The 25055-nt window shown below is 57.5% G+C and overlaps 2 protein-coding genes across 6 annotated transcripts in view; both read right to left on the bottom strand.

The window, feature by feature from the left end:
* Nucleotides 1-7338, bottom strand: part of NECTIN2 (nectin cell adhesion molecule 2) — a 28233-nt gene extending 20895 nt beyond the window's left edge. For 3 of the 5 annotated variants that reach the window (XM_033430756.2, XM_033430760.2, XM_033430759.2), the window contains exon 1: nucleotides 7005-7338. In XM_033430756.2, coding sequence (XP_033286647.1) covers nucleotides 7005-7095 — 91 coding nt within the window. In that variant the 5' untranslated portion in view covers nucleotides 7096-7338. The remainder of the gene's footprint in view (nucleotides 1-7004) is intronic. The other 2 variants (XM_004271189.3, XM_004271190.4) reach the window with 2 other exon arrangements.
* Nucleotides 7339-14402: 7064 nt separating this feature from the next.
* Nucleotides 14403-24964, bottom strand: BCAM (basal cell adhesion molecule (Lutheran blood group)). Its single transcript, XM_004271191.4, has 15 exons — nucleotides 24801-24964; nucleotides 22551-22672; nucleotides 21759-21987; nucleotides 21591-21661; nucleotides 21265-21361; nucleotides 20991-21173; nucleotides 20324-20460; nucleotides 19901-20057; nucleotides 17809-17924; nucleotides 17566-17707; nucleotides 17267-17403; nucleotides 16941-17085; nucleotides 16708-16852; nucleotides 15675-15792; nucleotides 14403-15581 (listed from the first exon to the last, which is right to left on the bottom strand). Exons 1-15 carry the CDS (start codon nucleotides 24880-24882, stop codon nucleotides 15576-15578), a joined length of 1887 nt encoding a protein of 628 aa, XP_004271239.1. The 5' UTR covers nucleotides 24883-24964; the 3' UTR covers nucleotides 14403-15575.
* Between the last annotated feature and the right edge of the window lie 91 nt (nucleotides 24965-25055).

Below are 25055 nucleotides of genomic sequence, written 5' to 3'. Positions count from 1 at the left end.
ATGGCATGTGGGATCTTCCCAGACCAGGGCTTGAACCTGTGTCCCCTGCATTGGCAGGCGGATTCTTAACCACTGCACCACCAGGGAAGTCCCTAAAGCGAAGATTTAGAACTTCAAGGGCATGAATGGTAGGAACCTTCCCACCGGTTATTCTTTCCCAGACTATGCCAACCAGTGGGCAAAAAACAGTGACTCAACCCGCAGGCCCTGGGTGCTAGAGGGTCAGCCCCTGAGGACAGGGATTTGCCTGTCTTGTTTCCTACTGTATCCCCAGAGCCTACACCAGGGCCTGGTTATAGTAGGTGCTCAATCAATACTGTTAAGAAAAAAAACCTGTTGAATAAATATCAAACTCTGTTCTGGGGGCAGGTACCACAGATGTGTCAGGACAAATCACTTGCTTGTCCTCTAGGAGCTTACATTCAGGAGGGGAGACAGACATTGTACAGACAGTGATCACCAAGCACTTCGCTGGAAAAACTGAAGGGGTGGGGCTGGGGGGGAGGGGGAGAACCTAGAGCAGGGGCCTGACCCAGCCGAGGGGAGAGGCAGGAGAGCTTCCTGGAGGAGGAGACCCTTGCCAAGGGAAGCCAAGTATAGCCCACAGAGCCCCACAGCCCTCTTTGGGTCGCTGGGTCCCTTCTGGGACTCAGATTTCCTGTCCTAAGGAAGTCACTGTGGCTGCAAGATACCTGTCTTCTGGGGAGTTCTCTGGCGGTCCAGTGGTTAGGACTCGGCACTTTCACTGCTGTGACCTGGGTTCAATCCGCTCTTCTGAGGGAGGCTGCCCTTCTGCATCTAGAGTGGCCCTGGCTGCTTCAGAGGATTTAAAAAAAAACACCCACTTTTAGGAATTCCCTGGCGGTCCAGTGGCTAGGACTCTGTGCTTTCACTGCGGAGGGCGCAGGTTCAGTCTCTGGTTGGCAAGCCAAGTGGTGCAGCCGTAAATAAATAAGTAAATAAAAATTAAATTTAAAAAACCCACGTTTAGCTTCTTGTGGGGCAAGGTTCTCAGCAAGTTCTTTCATCACCAGTACTCTGTCCCCGATGGCCACACAGCCCTCCTCTCTCCAACTAGCTGGCCCTCGTTCCCTCACCCTGCACCTCACTTTCTCTCCATCTCACACAGCAGAGTTTCATGACCTTCTTGGCTCTCTGAGAGCAGGAATTCTTTGCCTGGCTTTGCTCACCCTCAGTATCTGCAACAGAGACTGGCTTCTAGTAGATGCTTAATATTTGCAGAATGAATGAGGTTCTAAAATCCCATGGCTTGGACTTCCCTGGTGGTCCAGTGGGTAAGACTCAGCGCCAATGCAGGGGGCTGGGGTTCGATCCCTGGTTGGGGAACTAGATCCTGCAATGCATGCCCCAAAACTAAGATCCTACATGCTGCAAAAAAGACCCGGAGCAGCCAAAAAAAAAAAAAAAAAAAAAAAAAATCCCACGGCTCTACAATCCCTATTCTAAGTGTCTCATTCTGAATGAATGAATAGGATGGTTCAGCCCCTGTGGGGTTAATGGCCCATTTATTAGGTATTTCCACTTCAGTAAAAGGTTCAGGATGGAAGCTTTGGAGTCATCCCTGACTCCTCTCTTTCTCTCACCATCGCCCCCCACTCCGCGCCACCCATGCAATCCATCAGGAAATCCTGTCGGCTCCATCTTCAAAATATATCTGCAAAGCGGACCAGGTCTGATCCCTGCATTGCCTGTATCCTGGTCTAAGCCAGTGGCATCTCTCCCCTGGGTCATCCCCCCAGGGAGGGTTGCCGTTGCCCCTGAAGTCTGTTCCTACACACAGCCAGAGAAGCTACAGCAGATCAGGTCCCTGCTGTGGCTCTCTTCTCACTCAGAGAAAAGCTCAAGTCTTTACAGCGGCCCACAAGGCCCTGCGTGACCTGTGCTCATCCTCTTTCTGACCTCATCTCTCACCCTCTCCCCTTGTTTCACCCTGCTCCAGCCACACCATCCTCCTCGCTGTTCCTCAGACATGCCAGGCAAGTCCCACCTCCGGGCCTTTGCACTTGCTGTTCTCTCATCCTGGAACACTTCCCTTTCCCTCCCTCCCTTCAGATCTTTGCTCTGGGGCGTTCCCTGACCACCTTAATGATGAGAACAGGAACTCCATTGACCCTGCTTCGATTTCCTCATAGCAGCTGATGTCTCTTCCCCACTAGAACATCAGTGCCGGGGGCAGGGATCTTCGTCTGTCTTGGTCACTGCTGTATCCCCAGAGCCTAGAACAGTGCCTGGCACACTGTAAGAGCTCGATAAAGGTGAAGATGGGGAATCAGCAGTGCACTAGATCATACAGGCTGAGGCTGAGTTAGAGTTTGGGCTTTTTCTTCGGGGCACTGGGGAGCCACAGAGAGTTATAGGCAGGTGGAGGGACAGGGTTTGGTTTGTGCTTTAGAAAAATCCCTCAGAATGGAGTGGGTCGGGCTTCAGGGGTCAGGGTTGTGGGGATGGAGGATGAACCAGATTGGAAACACATTCAGAAGTTGGAATGGTTGGGACACAGAAGCTGACTGGCTGTGGGGGTGAGGGGGACGGGGTTAGTGTGGGCTGATGCCCAGATGTTTTGCGTTTCAGGCAGAAGCAGGAGAAATGATGCCAGGAGGAAGGCTGGCCTGGAGTTCGGACCCTAGTGTCCAGCACGCTGCTGGGCAGGTGATTGTGCCCTGACCTTGGCCAGGACGTGACCAGCACCACAGCAGGGGAGAGTGTGGCCATGGGAACATCACCCTCCCTCAGCTTCCCTTGGCCAGCCAGGCTGGTGACAGCTTCATGAGGTGTCAGCTGGGTCCCCAGACACGCTTCCTCTGCCTGGGCCGTGGGATGCAGGCTTCCTATGGTGGCAGAGTCGGGGCTGCCCAGGGCATTGTGTGAGCCCAGGGGAAACATCTGGGGGCGTGCAGAGACTTATAGCCTGAGACCCTGAGATCTGGGGAAGGGAAATCAAGGCAGAGAGGAAGGGGCTGGGGGCCCGGACTCCTGGGTCCCTTCCTGGCTGGCTCCTCCAGGCTTGTCTCACACCCTCCAGACCAATAACACATCATGACCTGCCCTCTCACCATGGGGTGCAGCAGACTCCAGCAGGTCCTTGAAGGCCGGCGTGCTTGGAGTGCTGGCCTCAGCTGCTGCCTCAGCTACCTTGCCAATTAATTGACTGCATTAATCACAGTGCCCACCCTCACAGCAGACATCCAGGAGCCGGTCTGAGGAGGGCGTGCGCAGCGGTAGCCAGGATATGGGGCTGTCTGTCTGGGCCTGCATTTCGGCACCTCCCTCCCCCAGCCCACCTCTCTGATCGTGGTCATCACTCACCTCGGGGGACCCCTTCCCTCCCTGGTCTGAGATTTCCCTGCCTTTCTGCAGGGGTTTGACCCCCCTGAAGGTTTCCCCTGTGGGGTCTGATACTTCTGGGGGTGAATCTCTTCCTGGTCAAGACCCTCAGACAGAACCCCACTCCCACCGATCTGCCCAGCGTAGAGTTTACACCAAAACATTTCTGTCTCTGAGACTCTGGCCTCCTCCTCCTGCAGGTCCTGTCTCTTTGATCTCTTGTGTCTCTGTCTCTGATTCTTAGGGTTCCGAGTCTGCCCCCCGCTGTGTCTCCCAGGAGTCCCTGGTCTCTGCTCTCTGTGTGCGTGTGTCTGTCTGTCTTTCTCTCTAACTGCTTTATTGGGATACAATTCCCATACCATACGATTCCCCCTTTTAAAGTGACCAGCTTGGGACTTCCCTGGTGGCGCAGTGGTTAAGAATCTGCCTGCCAATGCTGAGGACACGGGTTCGAGCCCTGGTCCGGGAAGATCTCACATGCCACGGAGCAACTAAGCCCAGGCACCACAACTACTGAGTCTGCGCTCTAGAGCCCGCAAGCCACAACTACTGAGCCCGAGTGCCACAGCTACTGAAGCCCGTATGCCTAGAGCCTGTGCTCCGCAACAAGAGAAGCCACCGCAATGAGAAGCCCGTGCACCTCAACAAAGAGTAGCCCCCGCTCACCACAACTAGAGAAAGCCCGCATGCATCAACGAAGACCCAATGCAGCCAAAAATGAATAAATAAATAAATAAAAATAAAGTGTCCAGCTCAATGGCTTTTAGTAAATTCATAGATTTGTGCCTCCATTACCACAATCAATTTCAGATCACTTTCACCAGGCCAAAAAAATCCTAGCTGTGTCATATTCTTTTTCTTCTGTATCTCCAACATCTGAGGTCTGGGTCTTTCTGGGTCTGGGTCTCCTAGTCTGTGGAATCTGGCTCCCTGCACCGATTCCTGGGGTCCCTAATCTCTTCAGGTTTCTGGTCTCCATGTCTCAGGGCCGCCGTTTCTCGGTGTCCCTGACCCTCAGCTCTCTCTGCCTCCTGGGTCTCCCCATCTCTGCATGTCTCTCCACACCTGTGACACACTTTCTCTTTGCTGGGCCATCTTACTGGGTCCCCTCTTCTCCTCCCCCTCCTGCTCCATTTCTCAGCATCACCGGGACATTAAAAATGTAACAGCATCCCTGGCGGAGGCGGGGGGAGCTGGCCAGAGTGCCCAACTCCCTGTCCCTTCCGTGTCCACCACTCCCCGTGGCCCCCACACACTGCTGGCCTTGAGGGTCGCCTGTGCCCTGACCTCCTTGGGTCATGGCATCGCTGTCACTGACTGGCTGGGGTCTTTTGGGCCCCCTGCCTGTCACCAAACGTCTGTCTCTCTCTTTATGCTGTTCCTGCCTTTATCCAGATGTCCTTCCAGCTCCCTTACCCCCCACTCCCACTCCCACACTGCCCCATCCCTGTGGCTGCATTTCATTCCCCCATCTCTCGGTTCCATTCCTGTATGTGTCTCTGACCCCATCCCTAAATTTGTTTCTGATGCCCTCCCTCTATTGGCTTCTGTCCCCATCCCTTTATCTCCAGCCTCTCCCTGTATCCCTCTCTCCCCTCTCCTCCCCCTAGGATGTGAGCAGACCCACCCTTACTTCTCCCCTGTCCAGTCCCCCTTCCTTAACAAGAAGAGACAGCAGGCGGGCAGTCCCCTGTCGTCCCATCCCCCTCCGCTACCGTGGGGCTGCCTGGCTGACATGGATGAGCAGTGAAAGCTGGGAGGACTGGGGAGGGCAGCCACAGCAGGAAGCCCAGGTGGTGCACCCTCATTCCGTGGAGGCCAAGGAGGGGGAAGGCAGAGGAGCCAGGGACAGGGAAACAGAGATGGATGGAAAGGGGAGAGAGAGGGCAAGAAAGGAGGAGAGAAAGAGCTTGGAGAGAGATTAGAGAGCCAGAGGAGCAGAGGGAGAGGGTGAGAAATGGAGAGAGGAAGCGGGGAGAGAAAGTGAGGGAAGGAGGGGAGGGAGAGCAGAGAGAAAAGGCACAAGGATGGAGGGTCAGGAAAGGGGAAGACCTCCTCCTCAGGTGCTAAGAGCTTCCCCGCCCCCCCCCCCCCCCGGGGACCAGTGGGACCTCTAGATTCCTCCAATGGCCCCGCAGGGAAGGAATTATCTCAGTTTTCCAAAGGAGGAAATGGAGGCTCAGAAACACTTTCTGAAGCCCACCAGGCGGGGCAGAGGCAAGAAAGGCTCTGAAGTCTGCAGACTGGCTGTGGACCCTGGGAAAGTGGCTTGCCCTTTCTAAGCCTCTGTTTCCTCATCTGCAAAATGGGAACAGGAACTGGACCTGTCTCCCAGGGTGATCAAGAGCCTTCCATGAGATCACGCACCAAGTCAATGTCTGGCCCAAGGACGGGTGGATTCTGAGCATTCTCACAGAGGTGGCAGGTTCTGACTTTATCTCCCTATTTCTGACACAGAGGGAGAGGCAGGCGATGGAAGAGTCAGTACAAAGTTCTGGGTCAAAGCTGGGAGACAATTCAGACACATGCTGGGGAAAAAAGACCAGGGGTCCCGCAAGCTCCCTCCGTAGTTTCTGGCAAACCTTTGGGAAACTCCAGTATCCTGAATTTCTAGCTGGGAATAAACAGCCGGGTCACCTGCAAAGGGGCGGGGCCAAAGCCTCCTTCACCTGCTTCCTCCCATCCCCTCCCTCTCCCGGGGCTGCACCCCTCCCCTACGGGAGGTGGGGGAAACGGGAGGCGGGGGGGTGGGCCGAGTAGAGGGAGAGACAGCGGATTAGGGCGGCATCTCTTCGCGTCCACCTCCCGCTGCGGCTCCTAGGACAAAGGCGCGACTAGAGGAAAGATAAGGTCCCGAAACCGGGAGTCCGGGACCGGGAGCCAGGAGAGCGCCCGCCCCCGCCTTGCCCTGGCTCGGCGAAAGTGAAACCCGGAAAACTTCCCCAGGGATGCCCCGCCGACGGCTCTCAAGGAAAGGGAAGTGTCCCAGCCGGCGGGACTCGGCCTCCTTAATCTACCTGGGACACAGCCGACCGAGCCTCCAGCTTCCAGACAGGGCCTCCGGCCCTTAATTATATCTATAACCCAAGAGTCAGGGTTTCTGCCCACATTTATGTCTGAATCTCAGGAGACATTCCAATGCCCACAATTAAATCTGGAGCCCAGGAGACAGGGCCTTTTGCCCTCCCCTCCCCCCAATTCTGTCTGGGACCCAGGAAACAGAGCCCCGTGCTCACAGTCTGGAACCCACAAGTTTGAGCCCTTCCTGACCCCAATTCTACCAGGACCCCAGTAGACAGAGCCCCTAGCCTTCATTCTTCCTGGGACCCAAGAGATAGAGCCCTCAGCCCCTAATTTTTCTGGGGCCCGGGAGTCAGAGCCTTTAGCACTCTCGGGCTCGGGGTTGGAGCTCGCAGGCCCTTCCCCAGGTCGCCCGAATTATCACTCTTGGCCCTCTAAGGGACCCAAAGTCCGAGCTCCCCGCCCCTCTCGAGGACCTCGGCATCTGGCTCCCTGCCCTCAATTCTCCCCGGGCCTCAGACTCCCAACTCTGGGTGAAGGAAAGGGGGGTGGTCTCGCCTCATCATCGCCACCCTCCTGCTGGGGGTAGGGAAGGGGATGGGTTCGCGCGCGGCGGGGAGGCGCCTGCGGTCTCTCACCGGTTTCCCGGAGCAGTAGCAGCAGCAATGGCAGTAGAGGCAGCTTCAGCGGCGACAATTTCGACGGCGGGAGGGCTGCGTCCCGGGCCATGGGGGGCCCGGGGAGGGACTGGGCCCGGGCGGGGACCTGCAGGCCACTCTGCGTGCGCCGATCGGTTGGGCAGACGCGCAGGTGCCTGAGTGGCTTCGGCTCCCGGCTGGCTCCCGCCGCGCTCTGCTCTCCCGTCTCTGCTCTCGCGGTCCGGTTCTCCCGGCTCAGCGCCCCCGGCCCCCGGCTTCTTTCTGGCTTCGGACTCGCTGACGTCACAGGACCCACCCCCTTCTTCCCCCGGGCACCGAGCCGCTCTTAGGCTCGGGCCACGCCCCCTCATGCTGGTCTGACCCCGCCCCCTCCTGGGATTCCACTCCCGCCCCGCCCCCCAGCATTCCTCTCCCTCCCTGTCGTAGGATTCTACCTACACCCGCTGCTCCTCAGGATTCTCTGTCCGCCCCTCCCAGGTTTCTTTGGTCACCGCCCCCCTGTCCCAGAATTCTATCTTTGCCTTCTCTTAGCGTTCAAACCCCGCCCCTTAGTGTTCTAGCCACGCCCCTTTACACCAGAGGTTGTCCTCGCGCCCCGCCCCCTGTCTAACGGGGTACGCTTAGGGGCTTCCGAACGTCCCGCCTCCGTGAAGCCCCGCCCCCCAACACGGCCTCTCCCATTCGTTCTCCAGGTAGTCTGCCCCACCCCTTCCCAGGAGCTAAGTATACCCTGGCCTCGGTCCCGCCCAAAGTCCTAACCCCGCCCCCTTCAGTATTAGTCCTGGCCGTCTCGTCACACCCGCGTGAGGCACGTGGGTTCTCATAGGTTCGCCCCTCTGGAGCCCCGCCCCCACGCTGAGAGCCCACCCCCACCCCCTTCCCCGCCTCGAGACTTCCCCAGTTCTCTCCCCGGGGCCACTGTCTCTCCGGTCTGTACGCCTCTCAGCCTATCTTCATCTTTTTCAATCTCTGCCTGCGACTCTGGGAGTCGTTTCTTTTTAGATTTCTCTCTGTCTCTTTTAGTGTCTCTGTTTTTGTGTCTATCTTTGCCTCTTTTTCCGTCCCTGTGTTTATCTCTGGGTCTTTCAGTCTTCACGTTTCCGTGTCTCTTAGTGTTTCTGGTCTCTTTCTTCCTGGTGTCTTTTTCTATCACTGTTTCTGTGTCACTTGGTTCCTTGTCTCTTTCCATCCCTTTGACTTTGTTCTCTGTGTTTCTGTCTCTCTCGCTCCCTGCATCTGTGTCTCTCTCTGCGTCTGTGTCTCTCTGTATGTTTCTATCTCTGTCTTTCTCTGTCCCTCTGTCTCTCTGTGGGTTTCTGTGTCTCTTTCGGTATCTCTTGTTTCTCTCTGCGTCTCTCTTGACCTCTCTCTCGCTCCCTGCATTCCCCAGTCCTCTCCTGCATCTGGTCCGCACCGTCTCCTTACCGCAGCCTTCCGCCAGGGGGCAGCACAGACCACCCCTGGCGCTCCGCTGGCCCTGCGGGGCTGGGCTAGGATCGGGCCTCCAGACTCCGCTGGTCCCTCCCCGTGTCCTTGTCCCACTTCTATCTTCCCAGCCTCCTCGCGTCTTTGTGTCTCTGGCTCTGACTCGGCCCCTTTGTCTCTCCCCGGCGGCTCCCGCTCCTCCCCACCCCCACCTACCTCTTCACATTCCTTGGACTGCCCGGGGGAGCTGGTGAGGCCGCCCAGCGTGTAGGGACGAGGGCGGGAAACAGGAGGCCGAGGGAGGGGATGCCACCGAGCGCCTGAAATCCCTCCGTTCCAGTTCCTCTGAAAAGGAGCTGATCAGCTGGGGGCAGATGCTTGGGAGCTTCTTGCCCTACCAAGAGGACCCCCATAGACTTGTCCTCCCTTCCCACCTGCCACGCACCTGAGTTTTTCCCTTCAGAAGGGCAAGATCTTACATGGTGGAGACTCTTACTGACTGGCATTCACGTCTTGGTAAAAATGCTATTAATAAATGTATTTAGCACTTACTATGTGCCAGGCACTGATCCAAGTGCGCTACAAGTATTATCTCAAATAACCCCCACAGCACCCTGTGTGATGAGGAAACTGAGGCACAAAGAGAGCTGAAGTGACTGGACCCAAAGTCAAAGGGTTTGCTACTTGTCAGTTAATTCTGCACAAGAATCCCGTGAAGGGGACACTTATGATCCCCATTTCACTGAAAAGTACACAGAACACAGAGTGATCATTTGCCCCACGCTACCCAGCAAGGAAGTAGCAGACTGGGAGCTCCCCATAATGTGTTTCTCAGACTCGACACTAGGCTGGTGTGAGGCCAGCTGGACAAATACAGTAGTCCCCTCTTATCTGCGTTTTCAGTTACCCCACAGTCAACAGTCTGAAAATATCAAATGGAAAATTCCAGAAATAAAACTTCATCTTTTTTTTTTAATTTTATTTTTATTTATTTTTGGCTGCGTTGGGTCTTTGTTGCTGCAGGCGGGCCTTCTCTAGTTGCGGCGAGCGGGGGCTACTCTTCACTGTGGTGCTTCCAGTAGTTGTGGCGCACAGGCTTAGATGCTCCGTGGCATGTGGGACCTTCCCGGACCAGGGCTCGAACCTGTGTCCCCTGCACTGGCAGGCAGATTCTTAACGACTGCGCTACCAGGGAAGCCCACTTCATTGGTTTTAAATCATTCTGAGTAGCGTGATGAAGTCTCGAGCCCTAGACGTAAATCATCCCTTTGTCCAGCATATCCTCACTTATACACTACCTGCCTGTGAGTCACTTAGTAGCTGTCTCTGTTATCAGATCTATCAGATCGACTGCGGCGGTATCACGGTGCTTATGTCCAAGTAACCCTATTTTACTTAATAATGGCCCCATAGCAATGCTGGGGACTTCCCTGGCGGTCCAGTGGTTAAGACTCCATGCTTCCACTGCAGGGGGCACGGGTTCGCCCCCTGGTGGGGGAAATACGATTTCTCATGCCACAGGGCGTGGCCAAAAAAAAAAAAAGATGCTGGCAATTCAGATATTCTCTTACTGTGCCTCATTTATAAATTAAAGTTTGTCACAGGGATGTATGTATAGGAAAAAACATTGTATATGTAGGGTTCAGTACAATCTATGTTTCCACTGGGGGTCTTGGAACATACCCTCCACAAATAAGGGAGAACTACTGTAGGTACATAATAAATTCTCTCTAGAACTCTCTGTCTTCTCCCCATCTGGGGCCAGACTAAGGCCAGGATCTCTTGGGTTAGTGCCATCTTTGCTACTAACTTGCTTTGTAAAATTCTCTCCCTTCCCCCATTTCTCCCTTGAATAAAATAACCAGTTCCCAGGGAGACTTCTTCCAGGAAGCCCCCCTTAGCACCCATTCTTCTCCTGGTCTGTCAAGGAGCGTGCTCAGCTGTCTCCTGGCTATTCTTTGTGAGCTGGGGTGAGCCCAGGAGGGAAGGCCCAGGAGGGTGGTAGGCTAGAGTTTCATGCCCCCGGTCACATGGATAAGGTTGAGCACTGCCTGTGTGTTTGTTGACAAATGACTGGGTGGGTCTCATACCTGGGGAGTTAATTTCCAGGGTCAAGGAGTCTCAGAGGTGACAGTTCACTGAAGAGCCATAACCAACAGGAGGTAGGGGCACAGGGCCAAAGGCTTCCTGATGGAGCTGGGGAGTTGATGCCAAGCATTTTACCCACCCAGTAACCTCTTCCATACTAAGCCCTTCTGGTTCAGAGTGAGCCTGGCCAGTCCTGGCCAATCAGAGCATTCGATCCCCTGGCCACAGGGATTGGTTCAGTGATGGGGGTGGGGCCCATTCCTGACCAATAAGAATTAGCCCTGAGACTTCTGCTTGAACTAATAGGAAAGGGACACCCTCTTTTGATGGGGGTTGCTAAACTTGTAGGGTAGAAATCTGGTACTATAGGTGCCTCCAGAGGCAAAAGACCCTGTCCGTGCATGGAGGACAGCAGAGCTGAGAAATGGAAAACGACAGCTTTCTGGGTTTCCCTGGGGGCGCAGTGGTTAAGAATCCACCTACCAATGCAGGGGACACGGGTTTGAGCTCTGTTCTGGGAAGATCCCACATGCCGTGGAGCAACCAAGCCCGTGTGCCACAGCTACTGAAGCCCACGTGCCTAGATCCCGTGCTCCGCAACAAGAGAAGCCATGGCAATGAGAAGCCCACGCACCACCACGAAGAGTAGCCTCTGTTTGCAGCAATGAAGACCCAATGCAGCCAAAAATAAATTAAAAAAAAAAAAAGGATAAACCTCCCTTATAAAAAAAAAGAAAAAGACAGTTTTCTGATGAGACTATTTGAGCCCCTGGATCCAGCTATGCCTGAAGGTAGTCAGCCTTTGCCTTTGATCTTCCTGGTTATATGAGTGAATAATTTTCCCTTTTCACTTACACAACTTTCTGGCTTCAGTTTTTTGTCACTTGCAACGAAGCATATCTTTACTAATAAAATCTGCACGAGTCCAGAGGTGGCACAAATTCCAGTAAAGTTCCAAGGGCAAGGAACAGGGAGTGAAAACTTGTCAGAATTCTTCAAGATGTCCTGGCTTTGAAGGACAGGCAAGCCTTGTTACAGCTGGAGAAAACGAGGAAGGACGTTCCAGGTGGGAGGAATAGTAAAGTCACAAAGGCACAAGGTGTGAGAGAGAGAGCAGTGGGTGTGTGAGGGGCAACACCTTAGCAGGTCCTGAAAGCAATAGGGAGCCACAGAAAGTTGAGGAGCAAGGGGAGTCCACTCCAAACTTGCCTTCACTTCCTGGAGCCCCAGATCCTGGTGGTTCATTCCTCCCCCTCTCCCCTTCTACCAGACCCGTGGCCAAGGTGGGAGGAGGGGTCAGACTGAGGAGGGCGCAGGCTACCATCTGTATGCAAATTGCCTGGGATGCCATGCAGATAAGGGACCTTATGCAAATATATGCCCTACTGGGAGACAGGCCAGGACCCTCCCTTCATTAACTCGGGGACCAGGTGCTGGGCAGAGCACCCCCTTCCTCCCCTCCCCCAGCCATCTGTTCACTCCCTCTCCAGCTCCCCAAATCCCCCTTCACCAATATCTGTCCTTAGAGTGGTACCTCTCTCCACCTGGTCCCTTCCTTGCTTTTCTTTCTGTCCCTCCATTTTCCATTAATGATGATATGATAATAATAATAACAATAATAATAATGAACACATGCTCTGTGCAAGGCTTTGTACCAAACACTTTCCACAGTTATCAAATTCTCCCAACCACCCTATGATTTTTATGTGTGTCTGCTGTATTTTATTTTATTTTATTTATTTATTTTTGGCTGCATTGGGTCTTCATTGCTACACGAGGGCTTTCTCTAGTTGCAGTGAGCGGGGTGGGGGCTACTCTTCGTTGCGGTGCACGGGCTTCTCATTGTGGTGGCTTCTCTTGTTGCGGATCACAGGCTCTGGGCACACGGGCTTCAGTAGTTGCAGCACACGGGCTCAGTAGTTGTGGCACACGGGCTTAGTTGCTCCACGGCATGTAGGATCTTCCCGGACCATCGTTCGAACCTGTGTCCCCCGCATTGGCAGGCGGATTCTTAACCACTGCGCCACAAGGGAAGCCCGGCTGTATTTTTTTTTAAAAAGAATATTCAGCTGGGGAGGGAGGGATGGATTGGGAGTTTGGGATTAGCAGACGCAAACTATTACGTATAGAATGGATAAACAACAAGGTCCAAGGGAACTCTATTCAATATCCTGTGATAAACCATAGTGGAAAAGAATATGAAACAGAATGTATATATATGTATAACTGAATCACTTTGCTGTACAGCAGAAACTAACACAACATTGTAAATCAACTATACTTGGATTAAAAAAGTGAGCTGAACGTAGAGGGGAAGGATGGAAAGATCGAGTAAGCCCCAAGTATCTGAGAGTCCTTAAGGTATTTCTCGCTGGTGACTCTCGCTCTGCTTGGTGAGTCCTGCGCCCACGTATGTCATGCAGGTAAAAGCCATGGCCACCAAGCACATTTTCCTCCAGCTGCAGGTGTGGCCGAGCGCATTTGCCCCCATGTGGCCCTGGCATCTTCTGGGTGCAGAGCCTCCTGGCTCCCCCTCGACTCTGGGCATGGAGACCACACCACAGTGAAAGGACAAGAGAGCCATATGGACACCAGAGGTCAGGTAGGGGGCCCTTTGATGGCTTGCGCCCCAACTCTCTTGCTTCTCACGTTTGTTTTAATCTGATTCAATAAACCACGGGATTTGAGCACCCTTATTCGGCCACTGTGAGCTCTTCTGCTCTGGGGCCTCTGGGCGTCTGCTCAGTTGCCTACAAGGAGGCTCCCACAGCATCAACTTCACGTGGCTCCAACTTCGCACGGCCGCAGATCCCACTTGGTCCACTTCGTGGCTGAGTAAACTGATGACAGGGGGTGGGGTCACCTGCAGAGACCTCCCAGCATGCATTGCACAGGGATGGCTGCTCTCACTTCTCACAGTGGCCATCCACGGCCCAAGTGTGATTTATCTCCATCTGATGGACTCAGGGAGGTGAAGTCACTTGCCCAAAGTCACACATGTCCGTCCGCCCCCCCCCCCCCAGCCCCCTCCTCCTGCTTCGGAGCTGCTCCTTTCAAACATTTTTTCTCTTCCTTTCTAACTGGAAGGATCTCTCTGAATCCCAGTTCTGTGTTTCTGTCTTTGTCTCTACAGGCCTACCTCTCTTTATGGCATTTTGCTTTATTGCGCGTCCCAGATACTGCATTTTTCACAAACTGCAGGTTCGTGGCGACCCTGTGTCGAGGGAGTCCGTTGGCGCCATTTTCCCAACAGCCTTGGCTCGCTTCCTGTCTCTGCTGATAATTCTTGCAATATTTCAAATTTCCTCATTGTTATTCTGTTTGTTATGGTGATCTGTGATCAGTGATCTTTGATGTGACTGCTGGGACTCACTGAAGGCTCAGATGATGATTAGTGTTTTTAACAAGAATGTGTTTTTTAGTTAAGGTATGTACATTGCTTTTTTAGTTTTTAAAATAAATTTATTTATTTTGGGTGCATTGGGTCTTCGCTGCTGTGCACGGGCTTTCTCTAGTTGTGGTGAGCGGGGGCTACTCTTCGTTGTGGTGCGCGGGCTTCTCATTGCGGTCGCTTCTCTTGTTGCGGAGCACGGGCTCTAGGTGCGTGGGCTTCAGTAGTTGTGGCTCGCGGGCTCTAGAGCTCAGGCTCAGTAGTTGTGGCTCACGGGTTTAGTTGCTCCGCGGCATGTGGGATCGTCCCTGACCAGGGCTTGAACCCGTGTCCCCTGCATTGGCAGGCGGATTCTTAACCACTGCGCCACCAGGGAAGTCCCACATTGTTTTTTTTGGCATAACGCTATCGCACACTTACTAGCCTACAGTATAATGCAAACATAACTTACATGCACTGGAAAACCAAAAAACTCATGTGACACGCTTTATTGTGATATTTGCTTTATTGCCGTGGTCTGGAACTGCACTGGAAATAGGTCCAAGGTATGCCTGTATTAGTCTGTCTTTGCCTCTCTCCCCAAATCTCTGTCTGACTCAATGGCTCTCTCTCTTCTCTGAGCCGCCCCAGTCCATCCCTCTACCTCCCCTTAAGCCTCTCTATCCTCCTTTCAAATCCCTCTTCCTCTGCCTCAGTAAGTCTCTCTAGCTGGCCTTGCTGTTTCTACCCTCTCTTCTCTCTGCCCCAGGCCCCTTCACTGGGGTTCCTCCAAGTCACCCCTCCTCCCCCAGGGAGTCCTCAACTGCTGGCAACAGGCCACCCTCAGAGTAGACAGCTAAATCCCTAATTCCACCCACTCTACGGCTCAGAGAGAGCTTTTCCTCTGGAAACTTCAATTCCCCTGGGTCTCTGGCAAGAGAGACTGGGAACTTTTACTTAAGGGGGTGGCACCCCACCCCGCAAATAGGCACTGGTCCTCAGGGGCCAGGCTCACCTCCCTCTGGACCCCCAGCACCTCTCTCCTCCACCCTCATCCAGCTGAGTCGCCTCTTTCTCTCTCTCTCTCTCTCTCATTTCTTTCTCCGTGACATCAGATTCTCCCGAGGTGCAGCAAGGGGGCGGGAGGGCCAGGGGGGAGGGGAACATCACCTGCGCCTCTTTCCCCTTTCATCCCCCAGAGGAGGCTCTGGCCACAGGATGGTGTCCACGTGACAGACAGCATTTATTCCAGACTCCAGTGTCCACAGATGAGGGGGCGAGGGCAGGGGTGGGGGGTGAGGTGGGGATCCAGTGTCAGACTCTGCAGCAGGACGTCAGGTGGGGGGACCAGCAGTGGAGACAGGAGGTAAAAATAGCCCCGGCCAGCCGACCCTCGAGTCTCGTCCCAGGCCAGGCCTTGGGCTTGGGTCCAGGAGCTATTCTGGGGCCTGGGAGAGTCATACTCCCTGGAGGAAGGTCTCCTCCCTCCCAGCAGCAGTAGGGCTGCTGTGGTCCCTGCCCAGCCTACAGAGGAAGGAAGGGAGGGCCCGAGAGGGATGAGGGTAGGCCGGGAAGGCGGGGGCAGGCGGAGGCGTGGGCAGGGCTGGTTTTCTGGTGCCCGCAACTCCAGGTCGGGTTCAGTGACTGCCTCTGGGAGGTCCTCGGGCTCAGCACTGGGGAGAAGATGGAGGGGTCAGCCTGGGCTCATAGAGGCTGTGCCACCCCCGGCACCCCCCTCTCACCAGGGTGCCCAGGCCCTCACCCACCTCATCTCCAAAGCCTCTGCTCCCATGCCTGGCTCCTCCAGAGGCACCCCCCACGAGAAGGCCCGTCTGCTCCGGCCGCTCTGACCCCGAGTGGCTCAGCTCAGGTTCCCCAGGTGGCCTAGTGGGAGGAGGCAGCATGTTGGCGGTGGTCACGGCCAGGGAAAGAGCTGGGCACGGCGTGTGTTGGATGGGGATGGACTTGGGGATGGGTGGGAACGGTCGGGATGGGGTAGGAGGCACTGGGGTTGGGTATAGGCTGAGGCCACGGTCGAAGATGCTGTTGGAGTTGGAGCTGGTGATGTCACTGGGGTCGGTTTGGAGGATGGGTGTGGGGATGGCTGTGGACTGGAGCCGAGGGCGGCCGTGTGGCTGCGCTTGGAGATGAGGTCAGATGGGGATGGGTTCGGAGCTAGGAATGGGAACGGGATGGGGTTTGCAGGGGGGCCTTGGGGATGGGCATGTGGCTGAAGCTGCCTTTGGTGCTGGGTACGGGCTAGAGTTGAGGATGCGGCTGGGGGAGGGGCTGGGGATGGACAGGAAGCTGGAGTGTGGGGTGAGGTTAGGGGCATGGCCAGGATTGGGGTTGGAGATGGGGATGTTTATGTGTCAGGGCTGAGGATGGAGACATGGAGGTTAGACGGGGACAGGTTTGGTGATGGTTATGGGCTGGGTTTGGGGTTGGAGTCGCGGCAGAGGAGGCTGGGGTACAGATGGGGTTAAACTGGGGTTGGGGTGGGTTTGGGCATAGTTATGGGTTGGGGTTGGGATCAGAGGTGGGGATGAGACGGGGGATGGGACTGGGGTTAAGGTGGGCTTGGGGGGGGTCGGGAGGTGCTTATGGGTTGGGTGGGGCTGTAGCTGGGGATGAGGATGGGGGAGGGCATGGTCATGCATCAGCTCTGAGGTCGGAGATGGGACGGCACCTTACTGGCGACGGAGCTGGAGTTGGGGATGTGGTTGGTTTGGGGTAGAGGTTGGGGGTGAGGTCAGAGCTGGGTTCGAGAGGTCAATTTCAAGGTGGCACGCCACTCACGGAGATCCCTTCTCCCCCCGCCGGCAGCAGCCGGGTTGCCCCTTGCGTCTCATGCAGTAGAAGGCGGCCACGATGAAGAGCAGTAGGCCCACGCTGACGGCCACGGCCATGACCGCAACTCCAGCCTGGGAGGTCTGGGGGGCCACTGCGGGGCAGGACGGAGGGGGAGGCGGTCAGCCAGCAGCGCTGTCTGCCCCGCACCCGGCTCCTGTCCCACCACCGCGGTCACTCACCAGTGCCGAAGTGGAAGACGTGCCGGTCGCTCCCGTAGGAGTTGGAGGCCTCACAGGAGACGCCATCTCGGCTCAAGGCACTGGTCACCTTCAGGGTCAGGGAGCTGCTCACCCAGCCCTGGCCCCCGGGGGCTGGCTCTGCTAGCTGTGGAGGCTCGTGTCAGGCCTGGGCCCACGGGGCCAAGGGCTCGGGTGAGGGCACAGGTGAAGAGGAAGTGGTCGGTGGAGGGGCGAGGGGTGGGTGACACACAGTGCTTGGACCGTTGGGGGGGCAGGGACTTGGGGAGGGTGCCAGAGGGTTCGGGATGCAGAGGAGGGTCCCTTACGCTGCCGCCCAACTGGCTCCAGCTGAGTTTGGGCTCTGGGTAGCCGCGTGCGTAGCAGGTCAGCCTGACTTCACTTCCTTCCCTCCAGCCGCCCTCTGCCTTGGGCTGAGTCTCCTCTGCCCTTAACTCCGGTGGGCCTGCGGGTGGTGGGGTGGGAAGGAGGTGAGCGGGAGGCACCCCGGAGAAGGGGACAGAGGGAGAGAGAACGAGGAGAGAGAGAAGGACCAGCTGTGGACTCTGTCTTGCTTGGTCCTGGCCCCCCACTCTCCCACACGACCCCTGTTCTCCCGCCCCCAAACCTTGGACCAGCAACTCGAAGCTTCGGGTGCGACTAAGGACGGGGACCGTGGGCATGGAAGCCTCACACGTGTAGGTGCCGGCGGAATCGAAGGTGACGGAGCGGAGGGAGAGCGTGGGGCTCTCCCCCAGGGGTACCGAGTCCTGGGTGGGGAGAGAAAGAGAAGGTCAGGCCGGCCGTGAGAGAAGGGAGGGGTCGATGGGAGCGGGGGGTCTTGTGCTGGGGGGATGTTTTTCCCTCTCACCTTGGTCCAGCGTAGGGCTGGGGTGGGCAGGCCTCGCACGGAGCAGTTCACGGCTGTGCTGTTGCCCAGGGGTAAGGAAAGCTCCTCCCCAGTGCTGAGCTCCAGGGGGTCCAGGTCTGGGGGGGGGGTACAGACTGTCACCTTCCCCGGACCCTCACCCACTCGGCTAGGGACTCTCCAGGGCTGTTGGGGGTGCAGACGTGAACGGACAATCGTCAGCAGAGAACGCCAAGTTCTCCCCAGCGCCATGAACTCTTCACTCTCCCAGCCGGGCCCTGGAGCCCAGATCTAGGAATCTAACTCCAAAATACATGCCCACCTCGACCACTTGCCCCCAGAGCTGATGTCTGGGCCCAAGGTTAATGGATAACCTTGGAGGTGGGAGGCGCTCCTTCTTTGACTTACCACCCACACCCTGGCCTTCTCCTCTGTACTACCCATCCTTTTAGCAAATATTTCTCTGCTCTGCGCCGCGCCCCCCGCAAATGGATCTTCTCCCTTCTTTCCATCTCTGACCCCAGGGTCCAACTGCCTTCATGGCTGCAGTCACCTCCTCACTGGTCTCCCTACTGGGCAAGACTCTTATCCTCTCTGGTCCATCCTTTGCTGAGCAGCCAGGGGGATCTTTTCAAAACACACACTGGTCAGCCCTTGCCTCTGCTTAAAATCCTGCGGTGGTTCCCCAGTACCGTGGGCATCAAGGCCACTTTCCTTGATGAAGCCAAAAGACTCTGCCTAGTCGACCCTGCCCACTGCTTCAACCTCATCTCCCACCCTCCCCCCTTATCCCAGGAGCTCCAGCTACCCTATTCTCTCCCTGTTGTTCTACAGTATATGCCAAGTTGGGTCCTGCCTCAGGGCCTTTGCATGTGCTGTTTCCTTGGCTTGGAATGCTCTTTTTCTGGCTCTTTGTATTTCTGATTCCATTCTTTGGTTTCCTACTCAAATTCCCCCTTCTCAGAGAGGCCTCTCTGACCCTCTGTTGTGGACACTCAGGCTTCCCCTTCGGCACTGAAGGATTTGTTCCCCCAGCTGTTGAGAAGGGTGTCAGCTGTCAGCCCTCAGCTGTCAGCCGGCTCTGGAAACTGCCTGAGCCTCAGAGAGCCCCTCGTTCAAGGTCATGTCCCCTCCTCCCCCAGGCAGCCCACATCCAATAATGGGTTGATGTGGGCGGTATAAAGGCCCGGCCCCCACGCCCCAACTGGGGATATCCCAGCCTCCAAGTGCCCTGCGGGACCGACTGAGGTCTTCCTTAGACTGAAGCCCAACTTCCCCCCCTGCCCAATCCTGCTTCCTTCCCCTCCCCACCCCCAAATAGGTGTGGATCCCAAGGCGCTCCCCGTAAGTTTCCTGCCTGTAGTCAGAATCTGCTTCCTAGGGACGCAGCCTTCAACACCCCCGATCTAAAATAATCCCCGCTCGCCGGGCAATTCCTCATCCCATCCCTCTGTGTTAGTCTCTGTAGACGCAGGATTGCTACTCAAAGTGTCTTGTTCAGTGTTTACCATCTGTCTCCCCTACCGGACCTGGAGCTCTGTGGTGGCAGGGACTGGGCTGTCTTGTTCACAGAGCTGTCCCTAACATCTGGCACTGGGTCTAGCCCCAGGAAGGGAGGTGGAAGGAGCGTGGAGGAGGGACAGAGCCTTCACACAGGGCTTGGGTGCAGGTGGACAGAGAAGGCTTCTTAGAAGACTGGGACCCATGAGATTGATCCGGAATGGATGGTAGAGAGGATGGGGAGTTATTGTAGGAAAGAGGAGAGGAGCTTGTGGTGTGATGGGGTGAATGCCTTGGCCGGAAGAAGGGTCCGCCGAAGGTGAGGGCAGCCAGGTGGGCCTCGAAGGCCATGGTGAGGCATGTGGATTTTCTCCCGAGAGCACTGGGGAGCCATGGCAGGTTCCGAGCAGGGGAAGGTCAGGTGTTTATGCTTTGGAAAGGGCTCTCTGGCTGCCTTGTGTGGGAGACTGGAGGGGCCTGGGGCATCTGGACCAGGGCAGGGACCACAGAAAGGGCTGGAGGCAGGCCGCGGAGGGGTGAGGGTGAGGAGGCGGCTGGTGCCAGGCACCCCCTCCCGCCCTCCCAGGGCTCTCACAGGCCACGTGTAGCTCCAGGGTTTTGGAGAGCTCTGCGTCCTCGGCAGCATCGTAGTCTTCCACCCTGCAGCCGTAGGTCCCGCTCTGGCTCCGCTGCACCCCTTCCAGGGTCAAGTTCCCCTCGAGATTTGTTTTTAGCACATCCTCCTGCTTGTCCTGGGGGACCAGGAATGAGGAACCTGGTTCAGGAGATGCCTTAGGCTGGCAGGGTCATGCTAGGTCAGGGGTCATCCAAGTCAGGCATCACGGTGAGTCAGGACTCTCTCAGATCAGAGGTCAGAGGTCCTGATAGCTCCTGGGTCACCGGACAGGTGCCCTGCTAAGCCAGACACCACCCACGTGAAAGGTCAGAAGTTGGTGCAGGTGAGTATGTTGCAGAGGTCAGAGGTTGGCGGTTCCAAGGGAATGATGGGGTGAGTTACCTGAAGACGGAAAAACGTGTACTCCGGGTTGGGGCTGCCATCCCCCCGGCAGAACAGCTGGACAGAGTCACCCTCGCGAACCCAGCCTGCAGTAGTGGATGGGCTGCCCAACCAGAACTGCACGTGCTCCGTGGGATCTAAGGGAAAGGGCAGACTCATGAAAAGGGTCAACTGTAAAAGGTAGGGCTGGATTAAGGGAGAGAGGTCAGTGAAAGGTTAGATGTTCTATCTTTCTTTCTTTTTTCTTTTTTTTTTTTTGAGGTTCTATCTTTCAAGGCTCAGGTTCGCACTTATTCTGAGATCAGGGACCCGAGGTCAGAGGTTGAGATAGGCTGAGAGAACAGGTCAAGGGTCAGAGGTCGGTGTGAGTGACAGGTCAATGTGAGATTCAGGGGACCCAATGTGGTGTGAAAGGATGGGGCACAACGTTTAGTCATGAAACTCCGTGGGGTTCAGGGTGCTATGAGGGGCGTCAGAAGTCAGGGTGGGGCTCGTGCTACCATTTGAGTTCAGAGGTCAAAGGCCAGAAGCCAGTACGAACTGCACCACGAGCTAAGGGAGTGCAAGGTCAGAGGGGAGTGGCGGTTCATGGGTCTGTCTGGAGGGTCAGGCCACAGTGAGGTGCAGAGTCCAAGGTCAGGGCGGTCAGAGGTCGGCATGGACTCACAGTGCAGGGTGAGGTGGAAGGAAGGGCTGTCCAGGCGGCCGTGCCGGCCCGTGGGCAGGCGGTAGTGCACGGAGCAGTGGAAGCTGGCGTCCCGGTCGGCCTTGTGGAGCCGCAGGTAGAGGGTGCTGGTGAGAGACAGCAGGCCCGAGGCCTCCCGGACTGTGCGGCTGGTCATATAGCCCTCTGGGAGAGAGGGAAGGATGAGGGGGTCAGCCAGCCCGGCCCCGTTCCGCCGCAGCCCCCAGGGAGTCTAGCTGGGCTCCCGCGCGCTCACCGGAGTTCACCTCCATGGGCACCTCCAGGCGCTGCCCGTTCCGGTACCACGTGATCTGCGGGGCCGGGTTCCCATTGCGACTGTTGCAGGTGGCTATCTGGGGCAGACACAGGCCCGCAATGGGCTCGGAGCCAGGACCCTGAAGTCTGGGTCCCCCTCCCTTAGGGTTTCTCCCCAGCCAGATGCAGGAGTCCAGCTCCCAGCACCCTATACCTCAGACTAGGAAGCCCAAGCCTCCAGCCCCTCCTGCCCTTAGGATGCAGGAGACCAGGTCCCCAGCCCCCTCCGCCCCCAGAACCCTAGAATCAAGGTGTGGCCCGAGGTACCTCCTGGGCGAAATCCTCCATCACAGACAGTGTCCCTCTGTTGGGGGAGACCTCGGTGGCCTCTGGTTTCGCTACGGGAGAGACATTATGTGAGGAGCCCCTTCCCGGGGTTCTCACCGGCCTGCCCCTTCCCAGGGCAGCTAGTGGGGGGGGGGCCCAGACACTCACCGAACACATTGAGCCTCGCGGTGGCCTCGGCGGTGCCCGCGGCCCCCGCCCTCACCAAGCACACGTAGTCCCGCTCGTCGCCCACCTGGGCCTCGGCCAGCACCAGACGGCCCCGGGAGTCCAGCTGGTATGGTGGGCTGCGGCCCCGGGAGTCGTGCACCTTGTCCTGGAGCTCAGTGCCCTGCAGCTCGGCTGAGGCCAGGCGGTGGCGGACCCCAGCGCGGTCGGCCTGTGGGCGGAGGAGTGCCTCAGCTGGGGGCTGCCCGGTCAGCCCGGCCCTCCCGCCTCGATGTCCCTTTCTTTCTGCTGCTCCGTGGATCTCTTTGCCTCACGTTCTCTCTCTCTCTCTCTGGTCCCTCTGTCCCTCTCTCCACCCCTCCCACCCCTGCTCCCTGTCTGTTGTCACATTTTCCTCTCTCTGGCTCCCTCTTTCTCCATCTCCCTCTGTTCCCACCTGTCTCCCTCTCCCCTCTCTTTCCTTTTTCTCTTTAGTCCCACCCCCCAGGCTCTTGCTTTCTGGGTGTCTGCCTCTACATGTCCTCTCTCAAGAGCCAGCGCTCTGAGGGGTACGTCCTCATTCTAGCCTCGGCTGTGCCTGGACACCAGGGGACCCTGGAGAGGGCCTCCCCCTTGCTGCGCCTCCACGTCCCCACCTGCAAAATGGAAAGGCAGCTGGGTGGAGCTTCTAGGGGCCTTTGGGCTCTGATGAGGGAATGAACTCTGCAGCCCCACTGCGCCCCGACTCTCAGGCTCCCCTCTGGCATCCCCTGGCCCCCAGCCAGCAGCACTCACCAGGAACCATTCCAGCACGAAATGGTCATGGGCCCCCAAAGGGGTGCAGTCCAGAGTGACAGGCTCCCCCCTCATCACCTCCACCAGAGGGGGCACAGACAGGCGCACCTCAGCCTTGGCACCTGTGGGAGGGCGACTGAGCTCTCTCCCACCACCACCAGTAGGTAGTCTTCCAGACACAGCCCCTCCTCCCCCAGGACCCAGGAGTCCAGGCCCCCAGCACCTCCGCCCTCAGACCCAGGAGTCCAGGCCCCCAACCCTTCCTCCCTCAGCCCCAGCCCCTCCTCCCCCAGACCCAGGATCCAGACCCCCGGCCCCTCCCCCCTCAGACCCAAGATCCAGGCCCCCAACCCCTCCACCCCTCAGACCCAAGATCCAGGCCCCCGGCCCCTCCTTCCCCAGACCCAGGATCCAGGCCCCCAACCCCTCCTCCCTCAGACCCAGGATCCAGGCCCCCCAACCCCTCCACCCTCAGACCCAGGATCCAGGCCCCTGGCCCCTCCTCCCCCAGGACCCAGGAGTCCAGGCCCCCGGCCCCTCCTCCCCCAGATCCAGGAGTCCAGGCCCCCGGCCCCTCCTCCCCCAGGACCCAGGAGTCCAGGCCCCCGGCCCCTGCCCCAGGACCCAGCTCCTCTCTCCCTTCATCTGTCATCTCTGCGCCTCTGAGCTTCAGATTCCATCAGCATTTCTCTCCATCTCGCCCTTCACCTGCAGAACTAAGCACTCCTCCCCTGGGCCACCCAGGGCCCCGGTGGCCTCCATTCAATCCTCTTGGGCTCAAATCATGTCTGTCCTTGCTTTTCTCACTAGATCAAACGCCCCTCAAGCGCAGGGCTGGGTGGGCTCATTCCTTTGCCTCCAGCACTTTGCATAGGGCCTGGCACAGTGCTGTGGGATAACCGTCTCTCTCTCATCTTAGTCGCCGCCTCTGCATGTGTGTCACTCCCCCTGGGTCTCCATCTCTTATTTTCCCGGTCTCTGCGTCTCTCTCAGTCTCCATGTGGCCCGGCCCTGTCCCTGGCCCTTTCCCTCAGGAGTGGGAGGCTGGGGCTGGGGCTGGGCCGGAGCTGAGGCAGGGTGGGTGTGTGGGCGCGGTGAGGGGGACAGGGCTGGGCAGGTTTCAGGAATGTGGGAGGGACAGGCTGGCTCAGACCTGCCCGAGCCCCCTGCCCGCTCCTTGGCCCCTCTGACTCTTTGAGAGAGCAGTGTGTCACCTCAGAACAGTACTGGGTTGAGGGCCCGGATCCTGGGTCCCAAGGGAGAAGGGAGCTGAGGGCCGGCACTCCTGTCCCAGGATCCTGGCAGATAGAGCTGCTTGCATCGGGAAAGCAGGCTCTTTCACTCTCTGGGCTGGCATCCTGGCCTGAGCTCTCAATTCTTAGAACCTCCGGTCTCTTCCCCGCCCAGCCTGGCCCAGCTCTGCCCCTGGGGACCCACTACTTGCCATGCTTGTGCCAGGGGCCTGGATTCCCAGGCACCCACCTGTGGCTCAGGCCTGCCCCCTGGGAGGGAGGTGGGACCACGCTGGTACCCTAGGCTGGGTCTGAGCGGCAGACAGCAAGGGCGGACGAAGAGATCTCTTTCTACCCCAGTTCTCTCATCTCTCTGTCCCTCTGCTGCCAGTGCCTCAGGGCCTCCTCCCCTCCTCCCACCACCATGCAGGTGTGTGGATTTTATTATCTGGGGCCTCCGGGAAGGGGGCACTGTCACTTGGAAACACTTGGCTCCGCTGTCAGGGCTGGTGCCCCAGCCCTTTCCCATGGAGGTGGAGGCGGGGCAGGCGGGTCCTTTTGAGTCTGGGCTCTGAAGCTACATGGGGGAGAACCCTCAAATGCACGTAACTTGTTGTTTTCTAGACACAGCGTCCCTGACCCTCTCAAAACTTGACAACTTTTGAGCGGGTAGATCTGTTTTGGTCTCTTCTGTGCCGGGGTAAGCTCCAGCCACTGAAAGCCTGGACCTCTGGGGGCAGATCCCAGGGTCTGAGTAGGGGAGGGAGAGGAGAGCCCGCGCTCTTGGGTCCCGCGACTTCTCAGGTCGCCTCTAATCCACTGCAGTGGATCCCCAGCCCCTCTGCCTGGCTGTCCCCATGTCTCTCACTGGGAGGGGCACCCCATGCTCCCATATCCCTCCTCCCTGGGGTCCCCAGCTTAGGCTTCCTGGGTTGGTAAAAGCCCCTCCCCTCTTCCCTTCCCGGGGTCCCCCAGGGGCCGCCCCTGAGTCGCGCCCTGCTCTCAGCCCGAGCCATACCTCGGTGCGCCCCCAGCAGAAGCGCGAGCACCAGCAGCCGCGGGCCCCTGCGCGCCCCGGCCCGGGCGTCCGGGGGCTCCATGTTCAAGGTGGCGGGTGGCGGCGGCGTGCGCGGCGGCAGAGGAGGAAACAACTGAGCCCGGGCTGCGGCTCGGCGGCCGCAGGGCTGGAGAGAGAAGGCCCCGCCCCAGGTAGCCCCGCCCCGCCCCGCCCCGCCCGGCCCCCCTCGTCCCTCCCAAACCCGGGCGCGGGGCC

The sequence above is a fragment of the Orcinus orca genome, chromosome 20 (assembly GCF_937001465.1).
Source record: "Orcinus orca chromosome 20, mOrcOrc1.1, whole genome shotgun sequence".
Classification (NCBI taxonomy): Eukaryota; Metazoa; Chordata; class Mammalia; order Artiodactyla; family Delphinidae; genus Orcinus; species Orcinus orca.
This window is presented reverse-complemented; position numbering and strand designations above follow the sequence as displayed.

Coding starts and splice junctions, on each gene's coding strand:
- BCAM (XM_004271191.4), bottom strand. CDS start 24,882: ATGGAGCCCCCGGACGCCCGGGCCGGGGCGCGCAGGGGCCCGCGGCTG. Junction 20,461..20,990: donor CTTCCACCTCACCCTGCACT/GTGAGTCCATGC, acceptor CCTTTCCCTTAG/ATCCCACGGAGCACGTGCAG. Junction 17,708..17,808: donor CAGCCCTACGCTGGACCAAG/GTGAGAGGGAAA, acceptor CTCCCCACCCAG/GACTCGGTACCCCTGGGGGA.